This window comes from Oncorhynchus mykiss, chromosome 13 (genome assembly GCF_057628025.1).
Source record: "Oncorhynchus mykiss isolate SJ-2025 chromosome 13, ASM5762802v1, whole genome shotgun sequence".
NCBI classification, from domain to species: domain Eukaryota; kingdom Metazoa; phylum Chordata; class Actinopteri; order Salmoniformes; family Salmonidae; genus Oncorhynchus; species Oncorhynchus mykiss.
The window spans coordinates 16,033,916-16,049,266 of NC_143034.1; the positions used below are offsets into that span (position 1 = coordinate 16,033,916).

Sequence of the window (15,351 nt, forward strand, 5' to 3'; positions counted from 1 at the left end):
TTTTAACACATCAGGAACAACTCCAGAGATACAAACATTTAAAATCTCTTGTCAATATTATTCATGTTTGTGTCACTAAGACAAGCCAATAGTTTATATGTTATAAAAAATCAGGATTTGGCAAAATCCAATAGAAAAGATAAGCAATACAATCTATAGATAGTAAACAGATAAATTTACATTTTGAACCTGTAAATTAACCCACAAATGCTAATGCTCCAGATACTCAACTCAGAAGTTAAAGCTCATTGTCTCAAACCTTCTAGATTAAAAAGCAATATGATAGTAAGAGAATAACATTATGAGGCCTAGCTTTGGTTTGATGCTGTTGCTCTTCAGTCCAGGTTATGTGGTGGTTCTCTTCAGTCCAGGTTCTGTGGTGGTTCTCTTCAGTCCAGGTTCTGTGGTGGTTCTCTTCAGTCCAGGTTCTGTGGTGGTTCTCTTCAGTCCAGGTTCTGTGGTGGTTCTCTTCAGTCCAGGTTCTGTGGTGGTTCTCTTCAGTCCAGGTTCTGTGGTGGTTCTCTTCTGTCCAGGTTCTGTGGTGGTTCTCTTCAGTCCAGGTTCTGTGGTGGTTCTCTTCAGTCCAGGTTCTGTGGTGGTTCTCTTCTGTCCAGGTTCTGTGGTGGTTCTCTTCAGTCCAGGTTCTGTGGTGGTTCTCTTCAGTCCAGGTTCTGTGGTGGTTCTCTTCTGTCCAGGTTATGTGGTGGTTCTCTTAATTTCTCATAATGAGAGAACTCAGCATGTATCTGAGGGCCTGTGTGTGTCACTGCGAAGTCCCTCACATTCTGAAAGGAGACACATTGAATGAGCACTTTACAAACCCTCCCTCTAACACTTGTATGTACACAGACACAGAGACTGCATTATAAGAGACTTACTGCCAGGGTGTCATACTCTGGTGACCTGGTCATCATGTTCAGAGATGTGTACATGTCACTGTTGGGGTCAGGATGGACACTCTGGGGGAGGGGGGAGGGGGGGGGGGAGAAAGAGAGAGGGAGAGAGAGAAAGAGAGACAGAGAGAGAGAGAGACAGAGAGAGAGAGAGAGAGAGAGAGAGAGAGAGAGAGAGAGAGAGAGAGAGAAACACAAATACTCTCAATACTGTATAGAACACACATACATGAATCCATTCACTTACTGTCTATGTCTGTGGCATTGGGATTGAAATAGCTTTGGTTGTTGACCATATTACCTGTCTGTCTGCTGTGCCATCACTTCCTCCTGTGTGTCTCCTGTAATGAGGGACAGAGTGAGTTCTGCTCTCTATTGACCTCTAGTGGAAGTTGATATGTTACGAATAGAGTATATGTAAATGGCTGTCTCACCTCTTCATATAGCAGTAGATGGTGACAAGAAGAGCTCCAACAGTCAGGACAGCCCCCACCCCCATCACAGGAACCCAGAGAAACAATGCTGTGGTATCTTGAGATTTTAAATGCAAGGTGGAGATATGACATAGAAGAAACCAGGGAAGAATAAAATAAAACAATTATTTAAATACAGGCCTACTAATACTATGTCATATGGTATTATAAGGGTGTAATATTACTAATACTATGTCATATGGTATGATAAGTGTGTAATATTACTAATACTATGTCATATGGTATGATAAGTGTGTAACATTACTAATACTATGTCATATGGTATGGTAAGTGTGTAACATTGCTAATTATTATTTATTGTTGTTGACCTGTGGGATTATCAATGAATAGAGGAAGATGAGGTGAACTAACACTGAACGTCCACAGACACAGAAGAAGAGTTGAGACGTCCATATTTATTCTCAGCCTCACAGTAATATTCTCCTCTGTCCTCAGAGATGATGTTAGTGATGCTGTAACTCTGTCCTGATGCTTTTGGTGAGGTTACGTTCTTCTTGTACCAGGTGTATTTGTCCACAGGTGGGTTGGCATCACTGCTGCATGTCAGAGTCACTGAACTGCCCTCCACTATTTCACCAGAGGGACTGACTGACACTGAGATGTTCTGTGGAGCGTCTGGTAAAGGAGAATTTCTCAGAGGGTTATAAAGGTGCAATTATAACCTCACATGACATATCAAAATCTGTGAAGCCAGACTATCAAAAATAGAATCCACTAATACAAAACATTAACAGGAACACATGTGATACTGAGCTGTACTTTACTCACATTTCACATTGATGTTGATTGACTCAGACCTCCCCGTCTTAATCCCATTCCAGGCCTCACAGTAGTACTCTCCAGTGACTGAGGACTTGATTTGATTGAAGACAAGATGTGGTCCTGTGTTCACATTGGAGAACTGATAGTGACCTCCATTCTTCTTGTACCAGGTGTAACTCTGCACAGGTGGGTTGGCATCACTGCTGCAGGTCAGAGTCACTGAACTGCCCTCCACTATTTCACCAGAGGGACTGACTGACACTGAGGTGTTCTTTGGTCCATCTGGTGTTGAAGATGACAGAACAAATAGGAACTCATATACCATGTAAGGAAGCAAGAGATGATGTAAATTAGTATAGACGAGTATATTACACTGACATGTAGAACCATGTATTACAGAGATGATGTAAATTAGTATATTACACTGACATGTAGAACCATGTATTACAGAGATGATGTAAATTAGTATATTACACTGACATGTAGAACCATGTATTACAGAGATGATGTAAATTAGTAGAGATTAGTATATTACACAGACATGTAGAACAATGTATTACAGAGATGATGTAAATTAGTATAGATTAGTATATTACACTGACATGTAGAACCATGTATTACAGAGATGATGTAAATTAGTAGAGATTAGTATATTACACTGACATGTAGAACCATGTATTACAGAGATGATATCAATGACTTTCACTGTAGATATATCAACACCCCATGTACTCACATCTGACAGTGAGAGTCTCTTCTGGAGAGTGGATTCTCTCTAAGCCTTCTACAGCACAGGAGTAGTTCCCTGCATCCTCACTGCTGACTGGGTCTAGGATCAGGCTGTTATAACTGCTGACTGGGTCTAGGATCAGGCTGTTATAACTGGTGATTGGGTTGGTCAGACTTTGTCCGTTCTTGTACCAGATGTAGGTGGGGTTGAGACCGACTGTACATTGGGTTCTACATCTCAGTGTGACTCTCTCCCCCTCTGACACAGACGTAGGATCCATCTCCAACAGGATATCTAAGAGGAAACATCAGTCATATTTGACTCCAGACTGGCTTGTCATGTGATTAGACTTGTCCTATTACAGTAACAACTGACTGTAGGTGAAGTATTACCTGTGACAGTCAACATCACACCAGGAAGACCAGAATATCTCCCCTCGTTTGTTGTTATTATTCTGAATTTGTATTCAGCCGAGTCATTCTCTGTCAGGTGTGTTATTGTCATGGTGTGGTGGTTCTCTGTGTTCCTATTGTACTCCACACGAACTGTATACTCTGGATATGACCTGACATCTACAGGGTCTTTCTGTGTAAACCAGAATGAACCTTGTTCTATATAACTAGTGGGATGAGTGTAAGAGCAGGATATGTCCACTGTGGAGCCCTTCAAGACACAGATTCTCCTCTTGGTGTAAGTCACCCTCCAGCAGTTGTGACCCTGAACACCTGAAAATACATGAAATAGTTTTGTTCAGATATACCTTGAAGTTAGAAAGTTGCCTTACTTTGTTAAAAAGAAAGGTTAGCTACAAATTATCCCAATAGAATCCAGACTCACACACTGCAGGAGAGCGGAGATCCTCATGGCCTTTAACAGCACAGGAGTAACTCTCTGTTTCAGAACTCCAGACAGAGTGTTGTTGGGAAGTGAGCCAAGCAAGAGACTGTCCGTTATTGTACCAGATGTAGGTGGGGTTGTCAGTCAGAGTACAGGTGGTGCTACAGGTCAGTGTCCTCTTCCATGCCTTTGTGTCAGGAGTCACCTTCACCTGCAGGTCTGAATGAGAGCAAATAAAAACACACTTTCTGGTTTCCTTCTGTAGTTGACACAATGAATCTACCAGACTTAAAACAGAGTCTAACCTGTGGGATATATGGTAGTGCAAGGCAGGTCCACGGATGGTATCAAGGAACAGATGCTTCTACTGGTGTAGGTCACACTCAAGCAGTTCAGAGAAGAAGTATCTGGAACAAATGATAAAGCACATGATGATGATGATGATGATGATGATGATGATGATCATGACAGTGATGGTGAAGAAGGTGATGGTATTAGCTTATTTGTATGATTCTCAGTATGACTAACATGTTAGATAGTAATGAGCTATAGTTACTTATAAATCAGTAATCTGAATTGACTGAAAATATCAAGTCTGTTTACCATAAGAGAGGAAATCTCTGGAGGTAAAACTCTGGAGGTAAATCACAACACTCACCCACTGTGACTTCAGGAGAGCTGAGTTTGTTATGGCCTCTTAAGGCACAGGAGTAGCTGTCAGAACCTCCTCTACTGACTGAGTATTGATACTGGGGAGAGGAGTCAGAAAATAGATATTCTCCATTCTTGTACCAGATGTAGGTGGGGTTGGGGATTTCAGTCAGAGTACAGGTGGTGCTACATGTCAGTGTAACATATGATCCTTCTGTCACTGTGCCAGGAGTCACCTTCACCTGCAGGTCTGAATGAAGAGAGAATAACAACATGAAAGAACAAACCTCATCATTTCAACCTACTACAACTAGAGATAAAGTAGTGACAGTATATCATAATGTTCTGTAAGTGTAGTATTACCAGTATATCATCATGTTCTGTAAGTGTAGTATTACCAGTATATCATAATGTTCTGTAAGTGTAGTATTACCAGTATATATCATAATGTTCTGTAAGTGTAGTATTACCAGTATTCTATAATGTTCTGTAAGTGTAGTATTACCAGTATGTCATAATGTTCTGTAAGTGTAGTATTACCAGTATATCATAATGTTCTGTAAGTGCAGTATTACCAGTATATCATAATGTTCTGTAAGTGTAGTATTACCAGTATATCATAATGTTCTGTAAGTGTAGTATTACCAGTATATCATAATGTTCTGTAAGTGTAGTATTACCAGTATATCATCATGTTCTGTAAGTGTAGTATTACCAGTATATCATAATGTTCTGTAAGTGTAGTATTACCAGTATATCATAATGTTCTGTAAGTGTAGTATTACCAGTATATCATAATGTTCTGTAAGTGTAGTATTACCAGTATTTCATAATGTTCTGTAAGTGCAGTATTACCAGTATATCATAATGTTCTGTAAGTGTAGTATTACCAGTATATCATAATGTTCTGTAAGTGTAGTATTACCAGTATATCATAATGTTCTGTAAGTGTAGTATTACCAGTATTCTATAATGTTCTGTAAGTGTAGTATTACCAGTATATATCATAATGTTCTGTAAGTGTAGTATTACCAGTATATATCATAATGTTCTGTAAGTGTAGTATTACCAGTATATCATAATGTTCTGTAAGTGTAGTATTACCAGTATATATCATAATGTTCTGTAAGTGTAGTATTACCAGTATATCATAATGTTCTGTAAGTGTAGTATTACCAGTATATCATAATGTTATGTAAGTGCAGTATTACCAGTATATCATTATGTAAGTGTAGTATTACCAGTATATCATAATGTTCTGTAAGTGTAGTATAACCAGTATATCATAATGTTCTGTAAGTGTAGTATTACCAGTATATCATAATGTTCTGTAAGTGTAGTATTACCAGTATATCATAATGTAAGTGTAATATTACCAGTATATCATAATGTTCTGTAAGTGTAGTATTACCAGTATATCATAATGTTCTGTAAGTGTAGTATTACCAGTATATCATAATGTTCTGTAAGTGTAGTATTACCAGTATATCATAATGTTCTGTAAGTGTAGTATTACCAGTATATCATAATGTTCTGTAAGTGTAGTATTACCAGTATATCATCATGTTCTGTAAGTGTAGTATTACCAGTATATCATCATGTTTTGTAAGTGTAGTATTACCAGTATATCATAATGTTCTGTAAGTGTAGTATTACCAGTATATCATCATGTTTTGTAAGTGTAGTATTAAAAGTATATCATAATGTTCTGTAAGTGTAGTATTACCAGTATATCATAATGTTCTGTAAGTGTAGTATTACCAGTATATCATAATGTTCTGTAAGTGTAGTATTACCAGTATATCATAATGTTCTGTAAGTGTAGTATTACCAGTATATCATAATGTTCTGTAAGTGTAGTATTACCAGTATATCATAATGTTCTGTAAGTGTAGTATTACCAATATATCATAATGTTCTGTAAGTGTAGTATTACCAGTATATCATAATGTTCTGTAAGTGTAGTATTACCAGTATATCATAATGTTCTGTAAGTGTAGTATTACCAATATATCATAATGTTCTGTAAGTGTAGTATTACCTGTGACAGTCAGAGTTGTTCCTGGGAAACTATGACCCCATTCAAAGTTGTCTGTTTTAAAAGTGATACGATACTCAGCTGAGTCCTCCTCTCTCAGATCTGTGATTCTCAGGGTGAAGGGACCTCTGTATGTTCCAGTGTACTCCACACGACCTGCGTACCCTGGGTCAGTGGTTAGGTCTTCAGGGGTCGACTTATCACTTCTAAACCAGAATGATGATGTGGTGTTATAAAAACCAACATAAGTACAGGATATGTCCACTGTTGACCCCTTCAGGGCACAGATTCTCCTCTTGGTGTAAGTCACTCTGTAGCAGCTCTGACCCTGAACACCTGAAACACAGTGACATAACAAGAGGTCAACTGGATTCTATTCTCAGTTCTTTCTATAAATGCTAACAGTTCTCATAGTGAAATCAAAACACACAGAGGTTAAACAGTATTACAGTATGAATGAAATAAACACTCACACACTGCAGGAGAGTGAAGATCCTCATGGCCTTTTACAGCACAGAAGTAGCTGTCTACAGCATTAGGGTAGACTGAGTAGGGTAAAGTGTTCTCAGTTACAACCTGTCCGTTCTTGTACCAGATGTAGGTGGGGTTACCAGTCAGAGGACAGCTGGTGGTGCTACAGGTCAGTGTCTTCGACGTTGCCCACCATGTAGGAGTCACCTTCACCTGCAGGTCTGGAGTAGACAACATCAACCTGAATCACCTGTTGTCTAGTGTCGTCACATGATGCAATACATTTACCCTGAAGAAGGTGATGTCGAAACATTGGTGTATTTTAAGCAACAAATGACTGGGAGGTTATACACATGGAGTGTGACTCTCTTTGTTGTTACAGCTTCCAGTTTATTCTCCATTAGTCAGCACCTCGACACTAAATCATTTTATATGGGTGTGCACCAGCTAATTATTTTATTAGATTAATACAAATCAAGACAATTTCCAGACCTAAAGGGTTAATGAAGATTAAACAGAACATCAGACAATAGAATGTTACCTGTGACAGACAGAGTGACTCCAGGACTGCCAGTATATAGAATGTTACCTGTTACAGACAGAGTGACTCCAGGTCTGCCAGTATATAGAATGTTACCTGTTACAGACAGAGAGACTCCAGGACTGCCAGTATATAGAATGTTACCTGTTACAGACAGAGTGACTCCAGGTCTGCCAGTATATATAATGTTACCTGTAACAGACAGAGTGACTCCAGGACTGCCAGTATATAGAATGTTACCTGTTACAGACAGAGTGACTCCAGGTCTGCCAGTATATAGAATGTTACCTGTAACAGACAGAGTGACTCCAGGTCTGCCAGTATATAGAATGTTACCTGTTACAGACAGAGTGACTCCAGGACTGCCAGTATATAGAATGTTACCTGTTACAGACAGAGTGACTCCAGGTCTGCCAGTATATAGAATGTTACCTGTTACAGACAGAGCGACTCCAGGACTGCCAGTATATAGAATGTTACCTGTTACAGACAGAGTGACTCCAGGACTGCCAGTATATAGAATGTTACCTGTTACAGACAGAGTGACTCCAGGTCTGCCAGTATATAGAATGTTACCTGTTACAGACAGAGAGACTCCAGGACTGCCAGTATATAGAATGTTACCTGTAACAGACAGAGTGACTCCAGGACTGCCAGTATATAGAATGTTACCTGTTACAGACAGAGTGACTCCAGGTATGCCAGTATATATAATGTTACCTGTAACAGACAGAGTGACTCCAGGACTGCCAGTATATAGAATGTTACCTGTTACAGACAGAGTGACTCCAGGTCTGCCAGTATATAGAATGTTACCTGTAACAGACAGAGTGACTCCAGGTCTGCCAGTATATAGAATGTTACCTGTTACAGACAGAGTGACTCCAGGTCTGCCAGTATATAGAATGTTACCTGTAACAGACAGAGTGACTCCAGGTCTGCCAGTATATAGAATGTTACCTGTTACAGACAGAGTGACTCCAGGACTGCCAGTATATAGAATGTTACCTGTTACAGACAGAGTGACTCCAGGTCTGCCAGTATATAGAATGTTACCTGTTACAGACAGAGAGACTCCAGGACTGCCAGTATATAGAATGTTACCTGTTACAGACAGAGTGACTCCAGGACTGCCAGTATATAGAATGTTACCTGTTACAGACAGAGTGACTCCAGGTCTGCCAGTATATAGAATGTTACCTGTTACAGACAGAGAGACTCCAGGACTGCCAGTATATAGCATGTTACATGTAACAGACAGAGTGACTCCAGGACTGCCAGTATATAGAATGTTACCTGTTACAGACAGAGTGACTCCAGGTCTGCCAGTATATAGAATGTTACCTGTTACAGACAGAGTGACTCCAGGACTGCCAGTATATAGAATGTTACCTGTAACAGACAGAGTGACTCCAGGACTGCCAGTATATAGAATGTTACCTGTTACAGACAGAGTGACTCCAGGTCTGCCAGTATATATAATGTTACCTGTAACAGACAGAGTGACTCCAGGACTGCCAGTATATAGAATGTTACCTGTAACAGACAGAGTGACTCCAGGACTGCCAGTATATAGAATGTTACCTGTAACAGACAGAGAGACTCCAGGACTGCCAGTATATAGAATGTTACCTGTAACAGACAGAGTGACTCCAGGACTGCCAGTATATAGAATGTTACCTGTTACAGACAGAGTGACTCCAGGTCTGCCAGTATATAGAATGTTACCTGTAACAGACAGAGTGACTCCAGGACTGCCAGTATATAGAATGTTACCTGTTACAGACAGAGTGACTCCAGGACTAACAGGATATAGAATTTTACCTGTTACAGACAGAGTGACTCCAGGACTGCCAGTATATAGAATGTTACCTGTTACAGACAGAGTGACTCCAGGTCTGCCAGTATATAGAATGTTACCTGTTACAGACAGAGTGACTCCAGGACTGCCAGTATATAGAATGTTACCTGTTACAGACAGAGTGACTCCAGGTCTGCCAGTATATAGAATGTTACCTGTTACAGACAGAGAGACTCCAGGACTGCCAGTATATAGAATGTTACCTGTTACAGACAGAGTGACTCCAGGACTGCCAGTATATAGAATGTTACCTGTTACAGACAGAGTGACTCCAGGTCTGCCAGTATATAGAATGTTACCTGTTACAGACAGAGAGACTCCAGGACTGCCAGTATATAGCATGTTACATGTAACAGACAGAGTGACTCCAGGACTGCCAGTATATAGAATGTTACCTGTTACAGACAGAGTGACTCCAGGTCTGCCAGTATATAGAATGTTACCTGTTACAGACAGAGTGACTCCAGGACTGCCAGTATATAGAATGTTACCTGTAACAGACAGAGTGACTCCAGGACTGCCAGTATATAGAATGTTACCTGTTACAGACAGAGTGACTCCAGGTCTGCCAGTATATATAATGTTACCTGTAACAGACAGAGTGACTCCAGGACTGCCAGTATATAGAATGTTACCTGTAACAGACAGAGTGACTCCAGGACTGCCAGTATATAGAATGTTACCTGTAACAGACAGAGAGACTCCAGGACTGCCAGTATATAGAATGTTACCTGTAACAGACAGAGTGACTCCAGGACTGCCAGTATATAGAATGTTACCTGTTACAGACAGAGTGACTCCAGGTCTGCCAGTATATAGAATGTTACCTGTAACAGACAGAGTGACTCCAGGACTGCCAGTATATAGAATGTTACCTGTTACAGACAGAGTGACTCCAGGACTAACAGGATATAGAATTTTACCTGTTACAGACAGAGTGACTCCAGGACTGCCAGTATATAGAATGTTACCTGTTACAGACAGAGTGACTCCAGGACTGCCAGTATATAGAATGTTACCTGTGACAGACAGAGTGACTCCAGGACTGCCAGTATATAGAATGTTACCTGTGACAGACAGAGTGACTCCAGGACTGCCAGTATATAGAATGTTACCTGTGACAGACAGAGTGACTCCAGGACTGCCAGTATATAGAATGTTACCTGTTACAGACAGAGTGACTCCAGGACTGCCAGTATATAGAATGTTACCTGTAACAGACAGAGTGACTCCAGGACTGCCAGTATATAGAATGTTACCTGTAACAGACAGAGTGACTCCAGGACTGCCAGTATATAGAATGTTACCTGTGACAGACAGAGTGACTCCAGGACTGCCAGTATATAGAATGTTACCTGTTAAAGACAGAGTGACTCCAGGACTGCCAGTATATAGAATGTTACCTGTAACAGACAGAGTGACTCCAGGACTGCCAGTATATAGAATGTTACCTGTAACAGACAGATTGACTCCAGGACTGCCAGTATATAGAATGTTACCTGTTACAGACAGAGTGACTCCAGGACTGCCAGTATATAGAATGTTACTGTACCTGTTACAGACAGAGTGACTCCAGGACTGCCAGTATATAGAATGTTACTGTACCTGTTACAGACAGAGTGACTCCAGGACTGCCAGTATATAGAATGTTACTGTACCTGTTACAGACAGAGTGACTCCAGGACTGCCAGTATATAGAATGTTACCTGTTACAGACAGAGTGACTCCAGGACTGCCAGTATATCTCCCTCTGGTCTGGTCTGTTATAAAGCTGAACTTGTACGTAGCTGAGTCTCTCTCTCTCAGGTCTGTGATTGTCAGGGTGTGGCCATTCATCTTATCACTACGATACGTCACACGTCCTTTGTAGTCTGGCTCACCACTCAGACTCACAGGATTCCCCTCAACATCATTTGTTATGAACCAGAAGGTTGTTGTGACTATACCACTGGGATATGTGTAAGAGCAGGACAGCTCTACTGTTGACCCCTTCAAGGTACAGATACTCTGAGTGGTGTATGTAACACTCCAGCCATATTGACCCAGTACCACTGAAACACAGTTAGACATCACAAGGATGTTACATTAAGTTCAAGGTCTTGTGACTCACACTAACACTTTGTTCCATAGTTGCTGAGTTGAGACATAGATACTCTTTGGTTGAGTGTGAATGAAAACCACAGATAAGCTTCACTCAGTGAGGTGTGAAAGACAACTGTTTAAAATGGAGTGGAGATGCCAAATGTGTCGACAGTAGAACATAAAAATGGTTATGGTTTTAGAAATGTCTGTAGACTGATAAACAGAGCAACAAAAAGATAAGAATGAGACCATACCTGCTACAGACCAGAGAAAGACCACCAACACACTTCCTGCTGTTCTCAAGACCATTGTTGCATCTCCCACCCTGCAGTCTTAGAAACATAAACAACAACTCACTCTATAGCTGGTGAATAACTCCACCTTACATTGAAGTATAAACTGTAAATGGGGTACAGGACCTCATTACTGAAAATGAACCAGGCTCATATTGTGTTGTGATGTATTGTGCTATATGGTTGTCTATGTGAATACTGTCTGTCTGTAATGTGTGTGATGTGTTGCATGTCTGTCTACATCTGTCTATTTAAGATGACATGATGTATGATGCAAAACAATGTCCTAATTGATACAATAAAGTCATCATCATCATCATCATCATCAACAACAATCACTTATCGAACAGATCTGTATTATTGTAAACACATATTTTAAGGGGGTAGCTCAGCTTCAATATTGCAGATAGATTGTGGCTTCAATCAATGTAATTGTCTGAATCTTTTCCAGTTCCCTATTCATATTTTTTGTAAATATATACAATATATATCAAATATAAATATATATATATATACATTATATTTAATATATATTAATATATATATATATATACAGTATACAGTATACATCATATATGTCATATAAGTCCCTTTTTCAGGACCCTGTCTTCCAAAAATGTTTTGTAAAAATGCAAATAACTTCACAGATCTTCATTGTAAAGGGTTTAAACACTGTTTCCTATGGTTGTTCAATGAACCATAAACAATTAATCAACATGCACCTGCGGAACGGTCGGTAAGACACTAACAGCTTACATGCTATCGGCAATTAAGGTCACAGTTATGAAAACTTAGGACACTAAAGAGGCCTTTCTACTGACTCTGAAAAACACCAAAATAAAGATGCCAAGGGTCCCTGCTCATCCTCGTGAACGTGCCTAAGGCATGCTGCAAGGAGGCATGAGGACTGCAGATGTGGCCAAGGCAATAAATTGCAATGTCCGTACTGTGAGACGCCTAAGACAGCGCTACAGGAAGACAGGATGGACAGCTGATCATCCTCGCAGTGGCAGACCACGTGTAACAACACCTGCACAGGATCGGTACAAACGAACATCACACCTGCAGGACAGGTAAAGGATGGCAACAACAACTGCCCGAGTTACACCAGGAATGCACAATACCTCCATCAGTGCTCAGACTGTCCGAAATAGGCTGAGAGAGGCTGGACTGAGGGCTTGTAGGCCTGTTGTAAGGCAGGTCCTCACCAGACATCACCAGCAACAGCGTCGCCTATGGGCACAAACCCACCGTCGCTGGACCAGACAGGACTGGCAAAAAGAGCTCTTCACTGACGAGTCGCGGTTTTGTATCAACAGGGTTGATGGTCGCATTCGTGTTCATCGTCAAAGGACTGAGCGTTACACCGAGGCCTGTACTCTGGAGCGGGATCGATTTGGAGGTGGAGGGTCCGTCATGTTCTGGGGCAGTGTGTCACAGCATCATCGGACTGAGCTTGTTGTCATTGCAGGCAATCTCAACGCTGTGCGTTTAAGGGAAGACATCCTCCTCCCTCATGTGGTACCCTTCCTGCAGGCTCATCCTGATATGACCCTCCAGCATGACAATGCCACCAGCCATACTGCTCTTTTTTTTTGTGATTTCCTGCAAGACAGGAATGTCAGTGTTCTGCCATGGCCAGCAAAGAGCCCGGATTCCAATCCCAATGAGCACGTCGGGGACCTGTTGGATTGGAGGGTGAGGGCTAGGGCCATTCCCCCCAGAAATGTCTGGGAACTTGCAGGTGCCTTGGTGAAAGAGAGAGGTAACATCTCACAGCAAGATCTGGCCAATCTGGTGCAGTCCATGTGGAGGAGATGCACTGCAGTACTTAATGCAGCTGGTGGCCACGCCAGATACCGACTGTTACTTTTGATTTTGACCCCCTCTTTGTTCAGGGACACATTGTTCCCTTTGTGTTAGTCACATGTCTGTGGAACTTGGTCAGTTCATGTCTCAGTTGTTGAATCTTGTTATCTTCATAGAAATATTTACACATGTTAAGTTTGCTGAAAATAAACGCAGTTGACATTGAGAGGCCGTTTCCGTTTTTATATGTATTTTTTGTAAATATATTTTCCACTCAAGGATCATGCTGCTGCTCCCCCTATGGTCATTCCACCCCACCCCCTCTACAGCCTCCACCCCAATGGTCATGCTGCTGCTCCCCCCATGGTCATTCCACCCCACCCCCTCTACAGCCTCCAACCCAAGGATCATGCTGCTTCTCCCCCTATGGTCATTCCACCCCACCCCCTCTACAGTCTTTACTCTGCCTCCACCCCAATGGTCATTATTCATCACTGCCAGAGTTATTATCTATATAGTGCTAGTTCTATTTCTGTTGTTTTCATTACAATTTTTCATCATTTTATTTCACTAGTCCTGCATATTGGAGCTCGAAGCCTAAGATGTTCACTGTACCCTGCAATTGCACCTGCAAACCTGTGCATGTGACTATTAAACAATCTGAATCTTTATTATGTTCCCCTTACCCTACCTCCCCTCCTCTAATTGGAGTAAACTAATGACAAACACAAACAAAATGTTGTGTTACTGTCCTGGACCAAAACAGTTATTCCCATTCAAAATATGTTTTACCTTACCACTAACCCTAATCTTAATCCTAACCTTAACCTCTAACCTCTAAATCTAACTCTTCATCCTAATCTCAACCAAAAATAGCCTTGTTACTTGTGGGGAACTGTGAAATGCACCCACTTGTCCAACTTTGTTTTACAGTCCTTGTCAGGACTTCTGGTCCACACAAGGATAGTAAAACCATACAAACACACACACAAACACACACACACACACACACACACACACACACACACACACACACACACACACACACACACACACACGGCTATACTTTGACTGTGGTTTAGGACTGCATTATTCTATGTGTGGTGAGGTCTCTTGTGAATAGGAAGCATTTCAGTGTAAATTGAAAATGGACGAAAGTCAGCACAGTTTTATTTATTATGTTGAGGAGTGGACCTACATTGTTAAAACAGGCAAAATGTGACTGAAACCCATCACTCCTCATCAGCTGCATCATAGTGCTACTGAAGGTTCCAGTGTTCTAGACAAGAGCTCCTCCTACTGGCATCTCAACATTACTGCAGCGTCCTCTCTTCAAACGATGTCCTTACACATTTGGGCAGTAATATAATGCCACGGTGATATTCTGTTACACTGAATGTGTCCCAAATGGCACCCTATGTGCCCTAGTTAAAAGTAGTACACTATTTAGAGAATAGGGTGCCATTTGGGACACAACCACTGTTGGCCATTGTGTTTAGTACTGGTACCTAATAATAATGTCCTCAATAATGTTGGGTCAATAACAACATAATAAACTAATGAAACACAACACTGGCTAGTACTTGACCAAGTCACATTTAAGCACACAAACACTGATGTCTATAGTAGTATTAGCCAATATCATATTCTGTTACACTGTTGACCCTTATGTACAGCAGAGGAGGCTGGTGATAGAAGGAGATGGTGCAGCAGTGGACTATGTTGTGTTTTTTATGCTGGTCTTAACTTTTTTAGTTCTTAATGTCTCTGCCATCATTTCCTGTGGCCGAAACAGCTTCTAAACATCAGAACAGTGATCACTAAAGTTGATTTGGATGAACATTTCTACTTCAACGAGTCAGCAACTTTGGAAAACAAATGGTGCTATT

General features: G+C 41.0%; 1 protein-coding gene across 1 annotated transcript in view; it reads right to left on the bottom strand.

The window, feature by feature from the left end:
* Positions 1 to 540: 540 nt before the first annotated feature.
* Positions 541 to 15,351, bottom strand: part of LOC118938179 (uncharacterized) — a 52,371-nt gene continuing 37,560 nt past the window's right edge. The window contains exons 10-22 of the mRNA XM_090194606.1: positions 6,879 to 7,117; positions 6,409 to 6,741; positions 4,375 to 4,617; positions 4,022 to 4,123; positions 3,717 to 3,935; positions 3,272 to 3,604; positions 2,886 to 3,173; positions 2,156 to 2,431; positions 1,739 to 2,002; positions 1,328 to 1,424; positions 1,195 to 1,234; positions 879 to 959; positions 541 to 785 (exon numbers count right to left, since the gene is read on the bottom strand). Of these exons, the coding sequence (XP_090050732.1) occupies positions 660 to 785; positions 879 to 959; positions 1,195 to 1,234; positions 1,328 to 1,424; positions 1,739 to 2,002; positions 2,156 to 2,431; positions 2,886 to 3,173; positions 3,272 to 3,604; positions 3,717 to 3,935; positions 4,022 to 4,123; positions 4,375 to 4,617; positions 6,409 to 6,741; positions 6,879 to 7,117 (2,641 nt within the window). The 3' untranslated portion in view covers positions 541 to 659. The remainder of the gene's footprint in view (positions 786 to 878; positions 960 to 1,194; positions 1,235 to 1,327; positions 1,425 to 1,738; positions 2,003 to 2,155; positions 2,432 to 2,885; positions 3,174 to 3,271; positions 3,605 to 3,716; positions 3,936 to 4,021; positions 4,124 to 4,374; positions 4,618 to 6,408; positions 6,742 to 6,878; positions 7,118 to 15,351) is intronic.